The sequence below is a fragment of the Rhinoraja longicauda genome, chromosome 8, assembly GCF_053455715.1.
Source record: "Rhinoraja longicauda isolate Sanriku21f chromosome 8, sRhiLon1.1, whole genome shotgun sequence".
In the NCBI taxonomy this organism is placed as follows: domain Eukaryota; kingdom Metazoa; phylum Chordata; class Chondrichthyes; order Rajiformes; family Arhynchobatidae; genus Rhinoraja; species Rhinoraja longicauda.
In genome coordinates, this window is record NC_135960.1 from 67,254,874 (window position 1) to 67,279,528 (window position 24,655).

General features: G+C 46.2%; 1 protein-coding gene across 3 annotated transcripts in view; it reads left to right on the top strand.

Moving 5' to 3' along the window:
- The window catches only part of slc12a8 (solute carrier family 12 member 8), a 73,237-nt gene that overhangs the window by 22,821 nt on the left and 25,761 nt on the right, over positions 1 to 24,655 (top strand). For all 3 annotated transcript variants that reach the window (XR_013547588.1, XM_078404580.1, XM_078404581.1), the window contains exons 5-8: positions 967 to 1,198; positions 18,465 to 18,578; positions 21,915 to 22,002; positions 23,914 to 24,001. Coding sequence is in view for 2 of the 3 variants with exons in the window: in XM_078404580.1 (XP_078260706.1) it covers positions 967 to 1,198; positions 18,465 to 18,578; positions 21,915 to 22,002; positions 23,914 to 24,001 (522 nt within the window). In the remaining variant the exon portion in view is untranslated. The remainder of the gene's footprint in view (positions 1 to 966; positions 1,199 to 18,464; positions 18,579 to 21,914; positions 22,003 to 23,913; positions 24,002 to 24,655) is intronic.

The window sequence follows — 24,655 nt, forward strand, 5'->3', positions numbered from 1 at the left end:
ATCTTTCGCTTTCACACCTCGCCCTTCCATGTCTCTAGACTCCCTTTCCTCTGACTCAGTCTGAAAAAGGGTCTCGACCTGAAGCATCACCCATTCCTTCTCTCCAGAGATGCTGCCTGTCCCGCTGAGTTACTCCAGCATTTTGTGTCTAACTTTGTATCTGCAGTTCCTTCCTAACTTAAACATGTTGTCTGCTTTCTCTAAGCCGGCTTGGTTGCCTGGTGATAAGGCAGGTGGAGCGTGAATACATGAGGGGGTTGGATTGGATTGGCCCTATCTGCCACCTCCCCTCAATCAGATCCGCATTCTAATCCCCGTCTGAAGTCATTTAATGGAGCAATGTCCACCTGAACTTATATGATGGATTATTGTCCACCTGAAGTCATTTCAGCAAATCAAGCCTACCTGAACTCGTTTAATGGACTATTACCCTCCTTTAATTTAATTTAACCCTCATTTAATGGAGCAATGTTCACCTTAAGGAATTTGAAGACTAATTTTTTAGATTTAGATTTTTTAGATTTAGAGATACAGCGCGGAAACAGGTCCTTCGGCCCACCGAGTCCGCACCGCCCAGCGATCCCCGCACATTAACACTATCCTACACACACTAGGGACAATTTTTACATTTGCCCAGTCAATTAACCTACAAACCTGTACGTCTTTGGAGTTTGGGAGGAAACCGAAGATCTCGGAGAAAACCCACGCAGGTCACGGGGAGACCGTACAAACTCCGTACAGACGGCGCCCGTAGTCAGGATCGAACCCGAGTCTCCGGCGCTGCATTCGCTGTAAGGCAGCAACTCTACCGCTGCGCCACCATGTCTATTGTCTGTTGTCTATCATCTGCTTTCATCTGCCCCAATGTCCAGCTGAAATGCATTTCTGAGGGCAGAGAGAACATGAAGAGGAGGGAGATGTGAGGAGTGTTTGTGAGGTTGGAGGTAAAATGCCGCTCTCTTGCAGTGTGTTGCAGGCGCCATGTACATCACTGGCTTTGCCGAGTCCATTGCTGATCTGCTGAACCTGAGTAACATCTGGGCAGTTCGAGGGATTTCCATTGCCGTGCTCCTGGGATTGCTTGGAATTAACCTAGCAGGAGTCAAGTGGATCATTCGGTTTCAATTGCTATTGTTGGCCTTGCTGGCCATCTCGACGATGGATTTTGTGGTTGGGACGTACACGCATCTGGACCCTGGTAAGAATATTAATTTGTCGGAGGTGTTGGCAAGGGGGGAGCGGTTCAACAAGTCCACCTGTTTACCTGGGTGCAATGTTCATGGACGCTGGCCTCTGCTGCTCCCTCTACGTTCTGTGTCGGTCAGAGACGGTCTAACATTCTGTCAGTGATGCAGCCACCAACATTAGTCCATTCTTCCCTTTTAATGTTTACTTACTGAAATATCTTGTGTTGCCTTCAATGTAAGAGGGTTGGCTATTTTATAAAATCGAGCAAGACAACATTTCAAGCTTGAAAGGGTTCAGAAAAGATTTACAAGGATGTTGCCAGGACTAGAGGGTGTGAGTTATAGAGAGAGGTTGAGGAGGTTGGGTCTCTATTCCATGGAGTGTAGGAGGATGAGGGGGGATCTTATAGAGGTGTACAAAATCTTGAGAGGAATAGATCGGGTAGATGCACAGTCTTTTACTCAGAGTAGGGGAATCGCGGACCAGAGGACATAGATTCAAGGTGAAGGGGTAAAGATTTAACAGGAATCCGAAGGGTAACTTTTTCACACAGAGGGTGGTGGGTGTATGGAACAAGTTGCCAGAGGAGACTGGGACAATCCCATCGTTTAAGAAACAGTTAGACAGGTACATGGATTGGACAGGTTTGGAGGGATATGGACCAAGCGCAGGCAAGAGGGACTAGGGTAGCTGGGACATTGTTGGCCGGTGTGGGCGTGTTGGGCAGAAGGGCCTGTTTCCACACTGTATCAATCTATGACTCTATGCCTCGATCTAACATGTGCTATGCTTGGATATTTTCCTTGTTTGGGTATGTCAAATTATTATTTACTCTGAACAAATCAACAGAGTGCTAATGGATAAAAACAGAAAACTCTGAACATACCCAGCAGGTTAAAGAATCATAGAGGGCAATATAATGTGGAAACAGACCCTTTGGCCCAACCTGCCCGCATTTGGCCCATATCCCTCCAAGCCTGTCCTATCCAGGCAAGGTAGCCACGGTGGAGAGGGAAACAGAGTTATTGTTTCAAGGCTATGGATTTTCAGTACACCGAGGAAATCAAAGCGTGTTAAGTTGTAGACAAGGTTGAAACCAAAGGGGATGTCCGTGGAGAGGTAGAGACTGGGGGAGAGTGGACGTGATGTTTTCAAGAGCGAGTTAGATTTGGCTCTTAGGGCTAACAGAATCAAGGGATATGGGGAGAAAGCAGGAACAGGGTACTGATTTTGGATGATCAGCCATGATCATATTGAATGTTGGTGCTGGCTCGAAGGGTCGAATGGCCTACTCCCGCACCTATTTTCTATGTTTCTATCCTGTATATCCATTCACAGTTGACCAGAAACTTGGAAAGAACTTGATTATTTGCTTCCTTGTGCAGTGAGTCATCTAAAAGGTCTATAAAGAAAGACATATGGTCTTTGCTAGCAAGATAAGAGATGGGAGAAAGTATTGCACTGGCAGTATTAGTTCATCGATATGGACTGCCTCTACTATGCACAACCAGCAATACATGCAGAGTCCAGAAGAGGTCTGGACTCCAAAAAATGCTGGAGTCTCTGCTGGTCAGACCTCTGGCAGTGGCTGTTTCAACAGAAGCAAGGAATTGTTATATAAAGCCACCAAGTGCCACTGGAAATCGCAGCGTTTGCTTTTTATATATACTTTACATTTGCCAATTAGTTTTGCTGCTGAAAATGCCTCTCTGAACTGTTAAAAATCAAGTAAAATTTCTAAGGAGACGCAAGGAACTGCAGGTAGACACAATGCTGGAGTAACTCAGCGGGACAGGCAGCATCTCTGGAGAGAAGGAATGGGTGACGTTTTGGGTCGAGACCCTTCTTCAGACTGAGAGTCGGGGAGAGGGAGATACAGAGATAAGAAATGTAGCACAGAGATATGGAAGGGTAAGGTGTGAAAACTGCAGATGCTGGTTTACAAAACAAAAGGACACAAAGTGCTGGAGTAACTCAGCAGGTCAGGCAGCATCTCTGGGGAACATGGATAGTCAAGTCAAGTCAATTTTATTTGTATAGCACATTTAAAAACAACCCACGTTGACCAAAGTGCTACACATCTGATTAGGAAAAAAAAAAGAAACACAGTGGCAGGCAGCCAAACACAACGGCGCGGCCATCTTGAACAAAATGTTTAACTAAAGCAGAATGGTGTCCCGCGGCCGCGCCGCACCGGGCGATGGAAGGCCCCGCGGCCGAGCCGCACCGGGCGCTGTTCAGTCCCGCGGCCGAGCCGCGCCGGGCGATGGAAGGCCCCGCGGAAGAGACCTAAAAAAAAAAAGAAAGATTTCCCCCACCCACACACACAATGTACACACAGAGGAATGCTTCACTTTATCTTCAACCACAAACTCTTTATCAAGTGCTGCTGTGCTCAGCCTGCTGGTTCTGACTAGCTGGTGACTAGTTTTGTTTAGTTTGTTGTCAGGTGTACTGAGGTACAATGAAAAGCTTTTGTTGCGTGCTACCCAGTCTGGAGCAAGGGCAGAGTTTAGTGAGTGTACGGTTCGGGAGGATGCGGGGGTCAGATGTTGGTGTACTGCTGACCCTTCACCTTTGCCCTCTCCTTGCGCAGGTTCCCAGCAGAGAGTCAGTATTGTGTAGGAAGGAACTGCAGATGCTGGTTTAAACCGAAGGTAGGCACAAAAAGCTGGAGTAACTCAACGGGACAGGCAGCATCTCTGGAGAGAAGGAACGGGTGACGTTTCGGGTCGAGACCCTTCTTCAGACTCACTCATGTTCAGATGTTCACTCATCCTTTCCCAGCCAGTCCACTCCTCGGCACCAACACAATGCACTAATGTATCCGACCCGAAACATCACCAATTCCTTCTCTCCAGAGGTGCTGCCTGTCCCGCTGAGTTACTCCAGCTTTTTGTGTCTCTTCAGAGACTTAGTATTGCTGGCCTGAGGATTGGTGTTTGTACCTTTGTCTGTGCAAGAAGCCTACAGAATCACCCTGGAGTCTTTAAAATCATGAGAGGAATAGATCGGGTAGATGCACAGAATCTCTTGCCCAGAGTAGGGGAATTGAGAACCAGAGGGCATTTGTTTAAGGTGAAGGGGAAAAGAATTAATAGGAATCTGTCCGGTGACTTTTTCACACAAAGGGTGGTGGGTGTATGGAACGAGCTGCCAGAGGAGGTAGTTGAGGCAGGGACTATCGCAACGTTTAAGAAGCAGTTAGACAGGTACATGGATAGGATGGGTTTGTAGGGATATGGGCCAAACGCAGGCAGGTGGGACTAGTGTAGCTGGGACATGTTGGTCGGTGCGGGCTAGTTGGGCTGAAGGGCCTGTTTACACACTGTATCACTCTGTGATTCTCTCTGAGGTGATGTCTTGCTTTGAAAGCTCTTGCTTTCCCAGAATCACACTTTTACTATTTCCTGTGGGAGGGCTATTTAATTTATAATTGGATGGATGTCGTGAGGGTGAGAGGTGAGAGGTGTGGTGGAGGGGGTGAGGGATGAGGAGTGGAGGTAAAGGGTGAGGTTGAGGGGTTGGGGGGTAAGATGTGATCCCAGCTCATGTCCTCCCTCATATCAGTGACCGTCCAATTGCCGAGTAATTTCTCTCCTGCATTGCACACCCTCATCGCTAACTCCTCACTACGCACCTCGCCCACCCCCTCAACCTCGCCTCTCACCCCCCCTTATCCCCAGCCCCCCTCCCCATGCTTCGAGCTCTCACCCCTCTGCCTTACACCCCCCCTGCACCACAGTTCACTCCTCACCCCAACCCCCCTCTTGCCCTCACCCCTGACCCTTAACCCCAATCACTCACTCCTTACCTTCCCCCTCACTTCACCCTCACCTCTCAACCCAGCCCTCTCCTCACCACCCCACCTTGCCCCTCACCCTCGCCGTTCACCTTCACCCCTCAAGCTCACTGCCCTCCTCTCACCCTTTGCCCCACATTGCTCACTGAGCAACTCAAACTTCACCTCCTCATGCAGGTACAGCAGGCAGTGATGAAAGCCAATGGAATGTTGGCCTTCATAACAAGAGGCGTTGAGTATAGGAGCAAAGAGGTCCTTCTGCAGTTGTACAGGGCCCTAGTGAGACCGCACCTGGAGTACTGTGTGCAGTTTTGATCTCCAAATTTGAGGAAGGATATTCTTGCTATTGAGGGCATGCAGCGTAGGTTTACTAGGTTAATTCCCGGAATAGCGGGACTGTCGTATGTTGAAAGACTGGAGCGACTAGGCTTGTATACACTGGAATTTAGAAGGATGAGAGGGGATCTTATCGAAACGTACAAGATTATTAAGGGGCTGGACACGTTAGAGGCAGGAAACATGTTCCCAATGTTGGGGGAGTCCAGAACCAGGGGCCACAGTTTAAAAATAAGGAGTAGGCCATTTAGAATGGAGATGAGGAAAACCTTTTCTGGTCAGAGAGTTGTGAATCTGTGGAATTCTCTGCCTCAGAAGACAGTGGAGGCCAATTCTCTGAATGCATTCAAGAGAGAGCTAGATAGAGCTCTTAAGGATAGCGGAGTCAGGTGGTATGGGGAGAAGGCAGGAACGGGGTACTGATTGAGAATGATCAGCCATGATCACATTGAATGGCTCGAAGGGCCGAATGGCCTCCTCCTGCACCTGTTGTCTATTTTCTATTGTCTATTGTCACCGCCTACCCCCAGAGTTTGTGATAATTGGATACAAATAATTTTAAAATATTTTACAAATAATTGGATAGAAAACTGTAGATGGGCTGAAGCAAAAGGATGAATGTTTTGCCATGACTGAATGGACCGTAGAACTAGACAATATTATTGCCCTGAACAGAGGTACACAATATGACCATGGAGAGTGTGGACAATACTCCAGCCCCCTATACAGATACATCAAAACCTCCCTCGTTGTATATACCAAACCCCTTGCAGTACAAGCCAACATTCCCTTCTGGTCTGATGAAGGGTCCCGATCCGAAACGTCACTTATTCTTTTCCTCCAGAGATGCTGCCTGGCCAACTGAGTTGCTCCAGCACTCTGTGTCTATCTCCAACATTGCGTTAGCCCCTGAATGTCCATATCGGCAGCCAGCCCACTGTGTCTTGTACATCTCACCCCAAGGATCGTGACAGATACACGTCTGAAACATTGGGTGAGCAGGAAAGATTCCCCAGCCTATACCTGCATTCCTTGCAAAGTTCAATGTTCAGGCCTGGTGCTAGTAAAAGAAATTGAGAGTGCGACCGAGAGAAATGTTTACAGCTACTTGGGAGTTTTGGACAAGGGATCATTTATAAAATAAGAGCAAATCCATTTAGGAAGACGTCAGGAAGCACTTAGCGCAGATGCAATCAATTCTAACGCCATTTTCTCATGGTGATCCTGAGCCAAAGTTGTAACAAGACCGGATGGTGGTCGATATAGACCGGCCACAACTCAGTGAATGGAGTACAGGCTCGGCACCGAATGGTGATCCGTGTTCCAGGGGCCATCATTACATGAGACATCACCAGCATGTCCAGAAAGCTGCCGAACAGAAATAAAACACGGTCAGCAAATATATAGATCATGGCAAAGATTAAATAAAAGCTCCAAACATGGAACTGCAGATGCTGGTTTACCAAAAATAATCAGTGCTGGAGTAAGTCAGTGGGTCAGGCAGCAACTCTGGAGGACATGGATAGGTAACGTTTCAGGTTGGGTCCCTTCTTCAGTCTAAAAGCTGCCTGGTTATCTTGGCTTTGTTCCTAATATCTACAGGTATGTGAGCCTCCCACACCAATGGAATGAGGATTGACTGAGCACGTGGCATTTCCTGTGTGGTTATCACCCAATGCCAATGAAGATGCAGCAAAAAATAAACAGGAAGGAAAGGTTTACAATTTTTTTTTAAAGAATCCTGTGGTTAGATTTCATGCTGGCGCAGGGTGATTTCATGAAGAATAACTAACAAAGGATGAGATGCAGGTTAAACTGATGCAGCATTCTTGCTATTGAGGGCGTGCAGCGTAGGTTTACTAGGTTAATTCCCGGAATGGCGGGACTGTCATATGTTGAAAGACTGGAGCGACTAGGTTTGTATACACTGGAATTTAGAAGGAGGAGAGGGGATCTTATCAAAACGTATAAGATTATTAAGGGGTTGGACACGTTAGAGGCAGGAAACATGTTCCCAATGTTGGGGGAGTCCAGAACAAGGGGCCACAGTTTAAGAATAAGGGGTAGGCCATTTAGAACTGAGATGAGGAAAAACTTTTTCAGTCAGAGAGTTGTGAATCTGTGGAATTCTCTGCCTCAGAAGGCAGTGGAGGCCAATTCTCTGAATGCATTCAAGAGAGAGCTAGATAGAGCTCTTAAGGATAGCGGAGTCAGGGTGTATGGGGAGTGGGCAGGAAAGGGGTACTGATTGAGAATGATCAGCCATGATCACATTGAATGGCGGTGCTGGCTCGAAGGGCCGAATGGCCTCCTCCTGCACCTATTGTCTATTGTCTATTAAACTGAACCCTGTTACCAGGCCACCACTTCCTGTGATACTATTCTGATAAAATCAAATTGCAGAAGAAAACATAACCTTTACCACGTGCCTCGAGCTTTATGTGAGGTCTGTTTGGATCAGTCACAGCGGAAAGGCAAATTATTTTGAAGAAGGGTGTCGACCCGAAAAGTCACCTATTCTCTGTCTGACCCACTGAGTTATTCCAGCTTTTTGTGTCTATCTTTGGTTTAAACCAACATCTGCAGGTCCTTCCTACACAAGGCAAATTAATCATTCGAAATACTTTTAGTTTAGTTTAGAGATGCAGAGTGGAAACAGGCCCTTCCACCCACTGAGTCCGCACCGACCAGCGATCCCCGCACACTAACACTATCCTACGCACACTAGGGACATTTTACAATTCATACCAAGCCAATTCACCTAAAAATCTGCACGTCTTTGGAGTGTGGGAGGAAACCGGAGCACCCAGAGAAAACCCATGTGGTCACGGGGAGAACGTACAAACGTTGTACAGACAGCACCCGTGGTCAGGGTTGAACTCTGGTCTCTGGCGCTGTAAGGCAGTAGCTCTACCGCCCTTTTGACTGATCTTTGGATAATCCAGTAAGGAATCGGTTCGATATATAAAAAGAGCTGGTGATTCCACAGTTCTAGTGTTTTACTCTGATATCATCGTACATGTACTGGCAATGGCACCGGGCCACGTGACCATGGAATTCAAGTAAAGTTCATATAAAAATGTAAGCATATCTCCTTTTGAAGGACATTAGATTAATATATTTACTGTTGGAAGAAATGTTACCAAATAGAATAGTTATGTAACTGGTGATTTGCTGCAACTTCTGCCCAAACGCATAGCTTATTACCATGTCAGCTTGCCTCTGATTTATGTCTCCAACTAAAGCAAGGTATAGAGCAAGGTAGCACAGGAACAGGCCCTTCAGCCCACAATGTCTGTGTTAAGCATGTTCATTTCAAGAATCAAGAATGTTTTATTGCCGTATGTCCTGAAATGGAACAGAGAAATTCTTACTTGCACCAGCACAGCAGATATGTAAACACAGTACTCTATAATTTTAAGGAGCAATTGTGTGATCAAGAGTATAAGAAAATAACTGCAGATGCTGATACAAATCGAAGGTATTTATTCACAAAATGCTGGAGTAACTCAGCAGGTCAGGCAGCATCTCGGGAGAATTGTGTGGTCAAAGTTGAAATAAACCCACCGTGTTAAATTTTTGATTGAGTAACTAAGCCTAGTTTGGGCCATTTAATGTTTCCTGGATCTGTTATATTTGGCTATCATTTTCGGATCAAAGGGAAAAGACCATTTCATGCGATGGTCAGAGCGGCACGGTGGCGCAGCGGTAGAGTTGCTGCCTTACAGCGAATGCAGCGCCGGAGACTCAGGTTCGATCCTGACTACGGGCGCCGTCTCTACGGAGTTTGTACATTCTCCCCGTGACCTGCGTGGGTTTTCTCCGAGATCTTCGGTTTCCTCCCACACTCCAAAGACGTACAGGTATGTAGGTTAATTGACTGGGTAATATGTAAAAATTGTCCCTAGTGGGTGTAGGATAGTGTTAATGTGCAGGGACGGCGCGGACTCGGTGGGCCGAAGGGCCTGTTACCGCGCTGTATCTCTAAAAAAAAAAAGTGATAATCCCAACTGCCCCAACGTTTAAGAAACACTTGGACAGGTACATAGATAGAACAGGTTTCGAGGAATATGGACCAAACACAGGCAGGTGGGACTAGTGTAGCTGGGACATGTTGGCTGGTGTAGGCAAGTTGGGCCGAAGGGCCTGTTTCCACACTGTATCACTCTATGACTCTAAAAAGAATGAACAGAAAGTTGAAGAGTCGGGAATGATTGGTAGAATTTTCTCCATTAGGTGGAGGGCTTAGACAATAGACAATAGACAATAGGTGCAGGAGGAGGCCATTCAGCCCTTCGAGCCAGCACCGCCATTCAATGCGATCATGGCTGATCATTCTCAATCAGTACCCCGTTCCTGCCTTCTCCCCATACCCCCTCACTCCGCTATCCTTAAGAGCTCTATCCAGCTGAAAGCATCCAACGAACTGGCCTCCACTGCCTTCTGAGGCAGAGAATTCCACACCTTCACCACTCTCTGACTGAAAAAGTTCTTCCTCATCTCCGTTCTAAATGGCCTACCCCTTATTCTTAAACTGTGGCCCCTTGTTCTGGACTCCCCCAACATTGGGAACATGTTTCCTGCCTCTAATGTGTCCAATCCCCTAATTATCTTATATGTTTCAATAAGATCCCCCCTCATCCTTCTAAATTCCAGTGTATACAAGCCCAATCGCTCCAGCCTTTCAACATACGACAGTCCCGCCATTCCGGGAATTAACCTAGTGAACCTACGCTGCACGCCCTCCATAGCAAGAATATCCTTCCTCAAATTCGGAGACCAAAACTGCACACAGTACTCCAGGTGCGGTCTCACCAGGGCCCGGTACAACTGTAGAAGGACCTCTTTGCTCCTATACTCAACTCCTCTTGTTACGAAGGCCAACATTCCATTGGCTTTCTTCACTGCCTGCTGTACCTGCATGCTTCCATTCATTGACTGATGCACTAGGACACCCAGATCTCGTTGAACTCCCCCTCCTCCTAACTTGACACCATTCAGATAATAATCTGCCTTTCTATTCTTACTTCCAAAGTGAATAACCTCACACTTATCTACATTAAACTGCATCTGCCATGTATCCGCCCACTCACACAACCTGTCCAAGTCACCCTGCAGCCTTATTGCATCTTCCTCACAATTCACACTACCCCCCAGCTTAGTATCATCTGCAAATTTGCTAATGGTACTTTTAATCCCTTCGTCTGTCATTAATGTATATCGTAAATAGCTGGGGTCCCAGCACCGAACCTTGCGGTACCCCACTGGTCACTGCCTCCCATTCCGAAAGGGACCCATTTATCCCCACTCTTTGCTTTCTGTCTGTCAACCAATTTTCTATCCATGTCAATACCCTACCCCCAATACCATGTGCCCTAATTTTGCCCACTAATCTCCTATGTGGGACCTTGTCGAAGGCTTTCTGAAAGTCGAGGTACACCACATCCACTGACTCTCCCCTGTCAATTTTCCTAGTTACATCCTCAAAAAATCCCAGTAGATTTGTCAAGCATGATTTCCCCTTCGTAAATCCATGCTGACTCGGAATGATCCCGTTACTGCTATCCAAATGCTCAGCAATTTCGTCTTTTATAATTGACTCCAGCATCTTCCCCACCACTGATGTCAGACTAACTGGTCTATAATTACCCGTTTTCTCTCTCCCTCCTTTCTTAAAAAGTGGGATAACATTTGCTATCCTCCAATCCACAGGAACTGATCCTGAATCTATGGAACATTGAAAAATGATCTCCAATGCTTCCACTATTTCTAGAGCCACCTCCTTAAGTACCCTGGGATGCAGACCATCAGGCCCTGGGGATTTATCAGCCTTCAGTCCCATCAGTCTACCCAAAACCATTTCCTGCCTAATGTGGATTTCCTTCAGTTCCTCCATCACCCTAGGTTCTCCGGCCCCTAGAACATTTGGGAGATTGTGTGTATCTTCCTCAGTGAAGACAGATCCAAAGTAACGGTTTAACTCGTCTGCCATTTCTTTGTTCCCCATAATAAATTCCCCTGTTTCTGTCTTCAAGGGACCCACATTTGCCTTGACTATTTTTTTTCTCTTCACGTACCTAAAAAAACTTTTGCTATCCTCCTTTATATTATTGGCTAGTTTACCCTCGTACCTCATCTTTTCTCCCCGTATTGCCTTTTTAGTTAACCTTTGTTGCTCTTTAAAAGAGTCCCAATCCTCTGTCTTCCCACTCTTCTTTGCTATGTTATACTTCCTCTCCTTAATTTTTATGCTGTCCCTGACTTCCCTTGTCAGCCACAGGTGTCTTTTACTCCCCTTAGAGTCTTTCCGCCTCTTTGGAATAAATTGATCCTGCAACCTCTGCATTATTCCCAGGAATACCTGCCATTGCTGTTCTACCGTCTTCCCTGCTAGGGCCTCCTTCCAGTCAATTTTGGCCAGCTCCCGCCTCATGCCTCTGTAATCCCCTTTGCTATACTGTAATACCGACACTTCCGATTTTCCCTTCTGCCTTTCCATTTGCAGAGTAAAACTTATCATGTTGTGATCACTGCCTCCTAATGGCTCTTTTACCTCTAGTCCCCTTATCAGATCAGGATCATTACACAACACTAAATCCAGAATTGCCTTCTCCCTGGTAGGCTCCAGTACAAGCTGTTCTAAGAATCCATCTCGAAGGCACTCTACAAACGCTCTTTCCTGCGGTCCATTTCCAACCTGATTTTCCCAGTCTACCTGCATGTTGAAATCTCCCATAACCACAGTAGCATTACATTTTTGACACGCCAATTTTATCTCCTGATTCAACTTGCACCCTATGTCGAGACTACTGTTTGGGGGCCTATAGATAACTCCCATTAGGGTCTTTTTACCCTTACAATTTCTCATTTCTATCCATACTGATTCAACATCTCCTGATTCTATGTCACCCCTTCCAAGGGAATGAATATCATTCCTTACCATCAGAGCAACCCCACCCCCTCTGCCCTCCTGTCTGTCTTTTCTATACGTTGTGTACCCCTGAATATTCAGTTCCCAGCCCTGGTCCTCTTGTAGCCATGTCTCAGTGATCCCTACAACATCATACTTGCCCATGACTAACTGAGCCTCAAGCTCATCCACTTTATTTTTTATACTACGCGCATTTAAGTACAACACTTTAACTTCTGTATTTACCTCCCCTCTCATATCGGTCACAATTGGCCCTGCCCTTAATTTCTTTTCCCCTCTAGAACTTCTGTTCCCCTTCTCCCGAGAGTCTTTTGCAATATCTCCTGTATTCCCTTTTTTTACCTCATCTTCATATTCACAATTTGTCAACCCCTCCCCCCCTCCTATCCACAGTCCCTGGGTGGGGAGGAGGTTGGAACCTCATGTATTTCAGCTGTTTTTTAAATTGGATTTAGACACAGAGCTGGAGTAACTTAGTGAGTCAGGCAGCATCCCTGGATAAAAGGATTGGTGACGTTTCAGGTCGGAACCCTTTGTCAGACCCAACACTTTGTGTCTATCTTCGGTATCAACCAGTATTTCCAGTTCCTTCCCACATATTTTGTAGTGGATTTGGTTTGCTGCACTTGAACAGAGATCAGGTGAAATTCCTTGTGTATTATTCAGACAAATCATGAAAGTGGTGCATGGAGAAGTGGAAACATTGCAGATGAAGTGTTACAGCGGCAGAAAGTGCAGATCAAAAAAGTGCAAGGGCTGCAACAAGGTAGGTTGGGAGATCAGGAATTTTTCCTTGGTCCCTTCAGTAGTCTGATCACAGCGGGGAAGAAGCTGTTCCTGAGTCTGGTAGTGCGTGCTTTCAAGCTTTTGTATCTTCTGTGCATTGGGAGAAGGGGGAATGACCGGGGTGCTTGGCTTTGTTGGTCCTTTTTGTGATGTTGGCTGCTTTCCCAAGGCAGTGTGAAGTGTAGACGGAGTCAATGGTGGGGAGACTGGTTTGTGTGATGGATCGGGCTACATCCACAACTCTCTGCACTTTCTTGCGGTCTTGAGCAGAGCTGTTCCCAAATAAGCGGTGGTGCATCCCAATAGGATGCTTTCTATGGTGTATGTGAAGTTGGTCGTCATTCGACTGATTATCCATTAGCAACAGAAGGCCTGTTTAAAGTATTTTGTTGTTTCTGTGTCAGGAAAAATGACTAGAGATCTAGGTTTAACATACATCCACCTCTTGTGTCGCACAGAGAATGGAGAGGGTGGGCAGACAGGCCAGCTGTTTCCAGCTGTGGCTTGCAAAACCAGCGGACAATACATGATTATAATCGAGCCATTCGCAGTGGACAGATACATAATAAAGGGAATAACATGAATAACGTTCAGTACAAGATAAGGCCAGTAAAGTCTGATCAACAATACTCCGAGGTTCTCCAATGAGGTAGATAGTAGTTCAGCACTGCTCTCTGGTTGTGGTAGGATGGTTCAATTGCCTGATAACAGCTGGGAAGAAACTGTCCCTGAATCTGGAAGTGTGCGTTTTCACACTTCTGTACCTCTTGCCTGATGGGAGAGGGGGAGAAGAGGGAGTGGCCAGGGTGCGACTGGTCCTTGATTATGCTGCTGGCCTTGCCGAGGCAGCGTGAGGTATAAATGGAGTCAATGGAAGGGAGGCTGGTTTGTGCGATGGTCTGGGCTGCGTCCACAATTCTCTGCAATTTCCTGCGGTCTTGGATGGAGCTGTTCCTAAACCAGGCTGATGCATCGCGATAAAATGCTTTCCACCTAGTGTAACTGGGCTGCCTTAAAGGATTCGAATGCACAGCTGCGTAATGAGCAGACATCTATATTGGGAAAGGAACGAGGATGACATCCGAAGTGGGCTGGTTGGCCAGATACCACCAACGGCTTTGGGCCGATTGTACAAACTGCAGCAAGGCAGGAAACCGGTCTGGGTGCTGGCTTCTAACGGAAGGTTCCGGAGAATGGCTGGGATCTGCAATCAGTAGCAGCGTTGGAACAAACACACCCTGTATGAGACGGGTGGCGACTTCCTTTTGGGTAAACACGTCATTTATCTAGGAGAGCTTTTTATTTTCCAAATAGCCAGAAAGTCTCCGGGAAGCGGTTGGTTCAGCCCTGTTTTTTAAGCCACTTTTCAGGAAAATAAACTGGCTTACGGAAATCGGCATCTACTGCGTGAGATCTCCTTAGCTGATGGAGGTTCCTGCATTAGTAAATTAAAAACACCACCTCTCAAATTGTCACACAGCTCCAAAGCTTGTTTATCCTCAAACATGTGAACAGGATTATTGAATTTGGCAAAATAATTTGCAGCAAACTCTAGTCTGCCCATGTAGTTAAAGATTATGTCCCATTGTTCATTGACATAGTGATTGGTCTAACCACCGTCTGTCCACACCATGGGATCACACATAAAAAACAACACCGAGTGCTGGAGTAACTCAGCGGGTCAGGCAGCATCTCTGGAGAACATGGATAGGTGACGTTTCACAGAATGCTGGAGTAACTCAGCGGGTCAGGCAGCATCTCTGGAGAACATGGATAGGTGACGTTTCACAGAGTGCTGGAGTAACTCAGCGGGTCAGGCAGCATCTCTGGAGAACATGGATAGGTGACGTTTCACAGAGTGCTGGAGTAACTCAGCGGGTCAGGTAGCAACACACCACCTATCCATGTTCCCCAGAGATGCTGCTTGACTCGCTGAGTTACTCCAGTGTTTGTGTCATTTTTTTGTAAACCAGCATCTACAGTTCCTTGCTTGTACATGGGACGCACATGGAGTTTCAGTAAGATTATTTTACAGAACCGTCATACAATCAACCTTCATTATTCTGTCAAGAGCTTTTACAGTGAGAAAACATCAATTGATATTGGAATGTATTTTGGACTTGTCGGATATGTAGGTGGTTGTACTGGGTTGCATTGCAGAAGATTCTGCTCGTTTGGTTTTGTTTACTTGATCTGAGTTTATCCTCTTGGATCAGTCCCAGGCGGTCATTCCCACGCGGTCAGTCCTAGGCAGTCTTAGCAGCTTGTTACAGTGAAGTTACCCTTCCTTCTCCCATGTATCAAACAGCACAAATTAACCCCTGTCTTTACAGCGGGACAAGCAGCATCTCTGGAGAACATGCACAGGTGATGTGTTGCTGCCTGACCCGTTGAGTTACTCCAGCACTCTCTGAAACGTCACCTATCCATGTTCTCCAGAGATGCTGCCTGACCCGCTGAGTTACTCCAGCACTCTGTGAAACGTCACCAATCCATGTTCTTATTCCCCTGGGAGTGTCTAAGATAGAAGTGTGTTTTGTATAGTTATGCGAAAATAGGCCCTTTTTATCAGATTTTATCAAACAAATATAAATACAAAACCACACTAATTATCTCTCTCTGTCCGACTGCGTATATATCTTATCCCTCATAAGGGGAAGGAATATCCTCTCCATTAACTTACCTGCCACGGATGTTAGGCTCACTGGTCGGGTATACTCTTAGTATATTTTTCGGTACACATTTATTAATACTTAACCCAATGTTTCTCGTAAAAGGAAAATAAAAATGCCTTGGGTCACAAATGCTCCTAATTGGCCTTCACCAAGGTCCAGCAGGAAAATGACTCAAAGTTCTCTGAGCGCCAGTGAAAGCTGATGGAGACTCCAGGGGCAATGAGTATGGCCTTGTCTGTGTGGCAAAGCTAAAAATGTAACGGCGCGGTGGCGCAGCGGTAAAGTTGCTGCCTTACAGCGCTTGCAGTGCCAGAGACCCTGGCTCGATCCCGATAACGGGTGCTGTCTGTACGGAGATTGTACGTTCTCCCCATGACCTGCGTGGGTTTTCTCTGAGATCTTCGGCTTCCACCCACACTCCAAAGACGTACAGGTTTGTAGGTTAGGCTTGGTATAAATGTAAATTGTCCCTCGTGTGCGTAGAGTAGAGTTAATGTGCGGGGATCACTGGCCGGCGTGGACTCGGTGGGCTGAAGGGCCTGTTTCCATGCTGTATCTCTAAACTAAAGTAAACTAAACTAAAGTAGGTGTGGAATCCTGAGAAATACTGTAAGTGGCGATCTTGTCCAATCCACCTGAGTGTGTTCCTCCTTCACTCATAGATTGTTCATTTACTGGAGGTAAAGACCGCCATGAAAGTGGTGGGCACTTAAAGGAGACAGTTGGACAGTTTTTGGTAGATGGTGATAAATGTGGGAGTTGAGAGCATTCGTTTTACAGAATGTGTAAACTTTAATAAAGGAATTTATTTCACAATATGCTGGAGTAACTCAGCAGGTCAGACAGCATCTCAGGACGAAAGGAATGGGTGACGTTTCGGGTCGAGACCCTTCTTCTGAAGAAGGGTCTTGACCCGAAATGTCAACCATTCCTTCTCTCCTGAGATGCTGCCTGACCTGCTGAATTACTCCAGCATTTTGTGTAATAAATACCTTCGATTTGTACCAGAATCTGCAGTTATTTTCTTACACTTAATAAAGGAATTGTAATTAAGGAATTTTTTAATCAGATGTTACAAATAGAAATGAGGAGCATTGTGAGTCATAGCAAGACAGAAGTGCAGCAAATGGTAACATTCTGATGTCCTTTAGTTTACTGTATAACCCCAATCAATTGGGTTGGAAGGAGGGGGTGGTGGCGATTTTGTGTTGTGTGATCGCTCAATTTCAGCAACACTCTCCCATTCAAGTGCTTCCCAAATTGAAAGAGTGATGGGTGGGATGACTCGGAGTAAGAAGTTATATTCTTTGTGTGCACTCAATTCAACTGTAGCATCCTGATGATTATCCATTTGAGATGCACCAAGCAAGGTTGCACCATTTGCCGCATTCCACCAGTGATCTTGGGTCAGCCAGCAACTTTGGTTCAGCACATTACATGAAATATAGTAAACCCTCGTTATTACAGACCGCAGTGGTGGGGAATGGTGTGTGTTATTGCCGATTGTCCGTTTTAACCGAGTATGGTACAATCGTTGTGTAAGCAGAGGTGCAATGCTGCCGGAGCTCACCGGAGTGCTGCTCCACCACCTCTGTAAAAACAAAAAAGCCAAAATAAACTAGCGGGGAACTTAACAGCGGCCGCTCTGGCACCAGTGACAGCTCCGGCACCTAAACAATTAGCACTGCAACACTGTGTATAAGTAGTAGAAACTAGGAACCACAGATTGCTGGTTAATACACAAAAGGACACAAAGTGCTGGAGTAACTTAGTGGGTCAGGCAGCATCTCTGGGGAACATGGATAGGTGACGTTTCACAGAGTGATGGAATAACTCAGCGGGTCAGGCAGCATCTCTGGGGAACATGGATAGGTGACGTTTCACAGAGTGATGGAATAACTCAGCGGGTCAGGCAGCATCTCTGGGGAACATGGATAGGTGACGTTTCTGGTTGGAACCCTTCCTCAGACTCTTGGAATCCAGGTGAGTTGACGGCCCCTGGCGTCAGGGGGAGAGGTGAGGATTGGCGGAGCCAATGGTCGCAGGCAGCCGTAGGGCAGGTGAGGGTGTGGAGTGCTAGTGATGGAGGGTCAGGAGTGCGGGTGAGGGTCAGGAGTGCGGGCGAGGGGTCGGGAGTGCAGACGAGCGGCCGGGAGTGCGGGAGAGGGGTCGGGGGTGCGGGCGAGGGTCGGCATTGGTGGCGGGGGCAGGCGTGGGCCTGTAAGTGGCCGGGGAGACGGCGCGAGTAGGGATGGCATGTGCAGCCATCGGCAGGTCTGTTTGCCTTAACCAAAATCTATTTTAAAGAGTTCTGCAACAATTGGGGTTTACAATATAATAATAATAATAATAATAATAATTCATTTATTTTATATAGCGCCTTATCGCGTGCTCAAAGCGCTTTACAAAAACAATTAACATAGAAACAAACAGACAAACTATCCTGACGGAAAAGCGGCGAATACACAACGCCAGCGTCCTCTCACATCAGGGTCCGGCAGTAGACATTAAAAAGCACAAGACACACAGATATAATTTTTTACACAAACAGCCATCACAGTGATTGCTCTAGGCATACCCTCACTGTGATGGAAGGCAAAGTCTTATTTTGAAAATATATCTTGAAAATCTTCAGAGTCTTTGAACACTGTTGTTACATAAGTAAAAATTTAAATGTTCCATTTTGATGTTCAATTTTATTGTTTTCAGAAAGCATAAAATAAGAATATTGCTCTTGTTTCCCCAGATTTTGGGTTTGTGGGCTATAGTGAGGAAGTGCTCATGAACAATACTTTCCCAAACTACAGCCCAGAGGAGACTTTCTTTACAGTTTTTGGAGTTTTCTTTCCCACTGCTACTGGTAAGAGAATATCATTGTTTATTTGTATTTGAATACTGTTTGCGTAGGAAGGAACTGCAGATGCTGGTTTACACCGAAGACAGGGACAAAATGCTGGAGTAACTCAGCAGGTCAGGCAGCATCTCTGGAGAGAAGGAATGGGTGACGTTTTGGGTCGAGTCCCTTCTTCAGACCCGAAACGTCACCCATTCCTTCTCTCCAAAGATGCTGCCTGACCCGCTGAGTTACTCCAGCCTTTTGTGTCTATCTTCGGTTTAAACCAGCATCTGCAGTTCCTTCCTACGCAAACATTAGTTTCATCTCTCGTGTCTCGGCATATGTTCCCCACGGTTGTTACTGAAGCACAAAACAGAGGAATCAATGTAAATTCTTGCAGAAATCGAGATTTACTTCCAACTGTCAGGGTAGGAATTGTTAACTTTTGCACTGATGGTTTGATTTTTCACGAGTGAATCCACGAGTTGTTTGAGGTTTTGGCTGTAAGTTTGCTGTTGTGATGTAACTTCCGCAGTAAACCTTCCAGCACCTGCAGGGTTAAAGTGGAAATCCAGAAACGAGAAGATTTGTAATTTGTGAGAGAATTATATTTAGCTCTCAGGGCTAAAGGAATTAAGGGATATGGGGAGAAAGCAGGAACGGGGTACTGATTTTAGATGATCAGCCATGATCATATTGAATGGCGGTGCTGGCTCGAAGGGCCGAATGGCACCTATTTTTCTATGTTTCTATGTTTCTAATTATGATTTAAATGGCATGCAAATTCACAATAATTACTAAGCAAATTCTAACCTGAGAAAGTGATTTTACTGCAATGGATTGTAGCTCAGGAAAAGTTCAAAGGTTAAGTTTTAAATGTTTGGCTCTCTGAGCCTCCGCTACCTCTATGCATTGAAATGTCTGAATCTCTGTTCTACATTGTGTGAAAAAGGTTAAAAGGTAAAATAAAAATAAAACCTATTTAATTCCTGGTTTTCTAGCCAGGGAAAGGAATATAGGTGGAATGGAACGAAGGGGGGGAGTAGCGGGTTTGTGGGTGGAGGGCGGAAGAAATGGGTGCACATCTACCTGGGACACGGTGTGGGGGGGGGGGAAGGAAAGGAAAGGTGGGTGTTGTGTAGGAAGGAACTGCAGTAGCTGGTTTACAGCGAAGATAGACACAAAATGCTGGAGTAATTCAGCGGGACAGGCAGCATCTCTGGAGAAAAGGAATCGGAGATGTTTCGGGTCGAGACCCTTCTTCAGACTGAGGGTGGTGTTGTTTGTTGGATATCTGGAGGATATTTCAGTCCGATTAACTTTCATTTTGAGTCCATTCCCTCCACACACAATATCTGTAGATTGTTTTACTTAAAACAAGTGGACACGCCCAGAAATCTATCACAACCCATCAAGATAGTCACAAAATGCTAGAGTACTCAGCAGGTCAAACTGCATCTCTGGAGAAAAGGAATGGGCGACGTTTCGGGTCGAGACCCTTCTTCAGACCTTTGAGTGACTGAAGGTCCACAGTAAAGATGACGGAGTGGGGGCTCGGAAAGCAAAAGTCATTACAGAGGTGAAGGGCATGTGAGGTGTCTTGGACATGCGTCGGGAGGGATTGGACCAGGGGGGATAGGATGGAGTCGAGGTACATGGAACTGATTTCAGTGGGACAGGAGCAGGCAGAAACAATGGGTCTGCCAGGGCAGTTGTGTTTATGGATTTTGTGGAGAAGATAAAATCGGGCTGTGCGGGGCTGGAAAACGATAAGGTTGGAGGCTGTGGAGGGCAGGCAGCCGGAAGTGATAAAATCAGAAACGGTCTGTGCGATTATGGCCTGGTGCTCACCTGTGCCGTCATGGTCCAGGGGTAAGTAGGAGGAGGTGTCCGAGAGCTGGCGCCTGGCCTCAGCGCCCCGAAACTGGATAACAACAAAAAACATAAAATACATTCTTTCCTGGCATTTTGTCAAAAAAAATAAAAAGGCATTTTGTTCTTTATCTGTAAATGGTACTGATTAAATAACTTCCTGGAATGTCTGCTTCCTATCACAATATATCTTACCTTCTCAAGAAAGATTGTTTCCAAGGATGCTGTCCTCATGTTATGACCATTTCTAGAGGGTCATGCTTATTTTCACTTGAGAGAGATATTTCCCTCTTTTAATCTCCAATTTTTGCTACAAATTTTCTATTTTCTTTCAAATAGGTGCAGGAGGAGGCCATTTGGCCCTTCGAGCCAGCACCGCCATTCATTACAATCATGGCTGATCATCCACAATCAGTACCCCGTTCCTGCCTTCTCCCCATATCCTTTGATTCCGCTAGCCCCTAGAGCTCTATCTAACTCTCTTTTTAAATTCATCCAGTGAATTGGCCTCCACTGCCTTCTGTGGCAGAGAATTCCACAAATTCACAACAATGTGGGTGAAAAAGTATCTTCTCACCTCAGTTTTAAATGGCCTCCCCTTTATTCTTAGACTGTGGCCCCCTGGTTCTGGACTCCCCCAACATTGGGAACTTTTTTCCTGCATCTAGCTTGTCCAGTCCTTTTATCATTTTATACGTCCCTATAAGATCCCCTCTCATCCTTCTTAAAAACTCCAGTGAATGCAATTTATATTGCAATTTGGTGGAAAATTTGCTTCAATGTTCATCTGGTGTTGATGACTCTGACTGATCGCTGCAGATGCCGCGTGGAATGCATCCAACGGCTCTGCCCAGGACCGTCAGAGTGGCAGAGAGTTGCAAACACAGCCTGGCTCCAATGCTCCAGCTGAGGACATTGCAGATTTACACCTATGCCACTTGGGGGCGAACTCTCCAGTCGCGATGGAGGCACACACTGGCAGCTTGAGTGATAAGGAGACCCAAATGACCAGATTTGCAGCAGTACTTCCCATTGAATGGTTGTTGGATTTTCTTGTGTAAAAAAAATATGATTGCAGTTCATGTGAATCATCTAGTTTAGTTTTGTGTACTTTAGAGATACAGCGCAGAAGCAGGTCCTTCGGCCCACTATGTCCGTGCTGACCCCTGCACGGCGATCCCTGTACGCTAACCTACACACACGAGGGATAATTTTACAACTTACCGAAGCGAATTATCTTGCGAACCTGTAAGTCTTTGGAGTGTGGGAGGAAATCGGAGCACCCGGAGAAAACCCATGAGGTCACGGGGAGAAAGTGCAAACTCCCTACAGACAGCATCCGCAGTCACGATTGAACCCGGGTCTCTGGCGCTGTAAGGCAGCGACTCTACCACCGCCCCACTGTGCCGCCTATGCAAGTAAGCCTAGCTAGACAAGCAGTGATTTTGTGATTTCATGAGTGTATTAAGTGTGGTTTCTGTAACACAGGTGTGATGGCTGGATTCAACATGAGTGGAGATCTCCGGAGGCCAGCATCCAACATCCCCCTTGGGTCCCTGGCAGCCGTGGGCATCTCGTAAGTTCTGCTGAAAGTGTTCACTGAAACTAAGATGCAACCTCTGTCCTTGCTCAGTCCATGTCATAGAGTGATACAGCGTGGAAACAGGCCCATCCGCCCGACCTGCCCACGCCAACCAGCATGCCCAATCTACACCAGTCCCACCTGCCTGCATTTGGCCCATATCCCTCCAAACCTGTCCTATCCATGTACCTGTCCAAATGTTTTTTAAATGTTGTGATGGTATCTGCCTCAACTATCTCCTCCAGCAATTCGTTCCATACGCTCACCACCCTCTGTGTGTAAAAAAAAAAGTGGCCCCTCAGGTTCCTATTAAAGCTTTCCCCCCCTCGCCTTAAAACTATTCGGTAATATCAAGTAATCAGCGTTTTGTGAACGATCATGACAGCAAAAATTGTGGATGGTGCAAGTGCAAAACTGCAAGGAAGTCAAATGCAATGCTAGCAGTTTTTATTTTGCGAGGACTGGAATACAAAAACAGGGATGCTGAATCTGGGCAGACTGCATTTGGAGTATTGTGAGCAGTTTTGGGCCCCATATCTGAGGCAAGATGTGGTGGCACTGGAGAGGGTCCAGAGAATGATCCCAGGAATGAGTGGGTTAACATATGATGAGTGATTGACGGCACTGGGCCTGTACTCGCTGGAGGTTTGGAGAATGAGGGGGGAACCTCATTGAAACTTACTAAATAGTGAAAGGCCTGGATAGAGTGGATGTGGAGAGCATGTTTCTGCTAGTGGGAGAGTCTAGGACCAGAGCTGATAGCCTCAGAATTAAAGGTTGCTCCTTTGGGAAGGAGATGAGAAGGAATTTCTTTAGTCAGAGGGTGGTGAATCTGTGGAAATCATTGCTACAGACAGCCGTGGAGGCCACGTCAATGGATATTTTTAAGGCAGTGATAGATAGATTCTCGATTAGTACGGGTGTCGAGGGGTTACGGGGAGAAGGCAGGAGAATGGGGTTGAGAGGGGAGGACAGATCAGCCGTGATTGAATGGCGGAGTAAACTTGATGGGACAAAGGGCCTAATTCTGCTCCTATCACTTCTGAACGTATGAAGGATGATGCAGCTGGTCAGCCAGGATCTGTGTAAAGCCCATGCACATTGCATGCTTGTTCCGTGTGTAACGGGCTGCGCTGGCACTGTTGGGTCCCCTCGTGTTACTGTCCTTAACACTAAAGGAGCTGAGGGAACAGGCATCCTTATCGTTCACTCTAAGCTGCCATGTGTCCCACCTGTTATTCATCAACTGAATGCCTGTGGGAAGTGGCAGAATATGTAGAGCGATTAATTTTTGTGACACAACCCAGCTTCTATTTGTATACGTGTAACTGAATACTCTTAGAGAATAGAGAACACCAACAATGTGCCTATAAATCATCAGTTCACGATAAAGCTTCCAAGAACATATATTCTGCTCTCTGTTCCTCCCCGTTTGCTCTACCGATTGTGCTTAAGTTTGAGCTGATTGCGTTTGTGCACAATGTTATCTGATGTGTTTTGGTTGTATGCAAAGCAGCTTTTCACTGCACCTCGGTGCACGTGACAATAATGAACCTGAATCTAATCGAGGTAATGTAAGGTAGAAGTGAAAGTGGAAAGATCAACCATTTGGTTCAGTGGGATTCCTGAAGAGAGAACCAGAAGAGAGGTTCAGCTCCATGATACTTGGTAGTGTTTAAACAGATAACGCTCGTTGGTAGTTTCTCATGGTATCAAAACTGAAGAATGTTTCCACTGAACTTGAGTTGAAAGGGAGCGCAGCCACAAACTAAAGGACTCGGACTCTGATTTAACTTTGATGCTTAATATAAAACAAATGGGACATGTGATTATAACTGTGCTAAATAAAACCTGGTGGCATCGTTGAAACGAACAATAACAGGCGCTGGGTTTTCTTTGCTGCAGATGGTTCCTGTATTTGGTGTTTGTTTTTTTGCTGGGAGCAGTTTGTACAAGGGAGGCTCTCAGATATGACTTCATGATCGCTGAGAAGGTAAGCACACGTTGTTTCATTTAGTCTCCGCTTCCGGCTGTGTAAACTCTCCCCATGTGCTCTGGGAGGTGAGCTGTGCATTATGTGGATTGTTACCGTGGCGATGCTTACATCTGAATGTGTTCTCAATGCAGTGAAAAATTCACTAAATAAATCTCTCTTTAGATATTCCTGACCGGGTTTTCCGTTCTATAAACGTAAACAGAGGATTATGTGGGGTGTCCGGCAATCTGTCAAATGTAGACACAAAGAACAGCAGGTGCTGGAATCTGGAGGATAATAACAAAGTGCTGGAGGAACTCAGCAGGTCAGGCAGCATCTGTGGAGGGAATGGAAGGATTAGTGTCGCCTGTCTGGATTGTTCCCTGTAGACGGGATCACACAGACTGTTCCCTGTAGACGGGATCACACAGACTGTTCCCTGTAGATGGGATCACACAGACTGTTCCCTGTAGACGGGATCACACAGACTGTTCCCTGTAGACAGGATCACACACACAGGCGAAAAAAGTTCAAACTTCTTCCCTTCTTTGTCCTCCTGCGGTCTGGGACCTCGAGCCTTCCGTTGACAGGAAGATCTTGTACCCTTCAAGTCCAAAATTGTAAAAGAGATGTTAGAGTCTTAACTTGACCATAGTGGCCTGTTGACCTTTA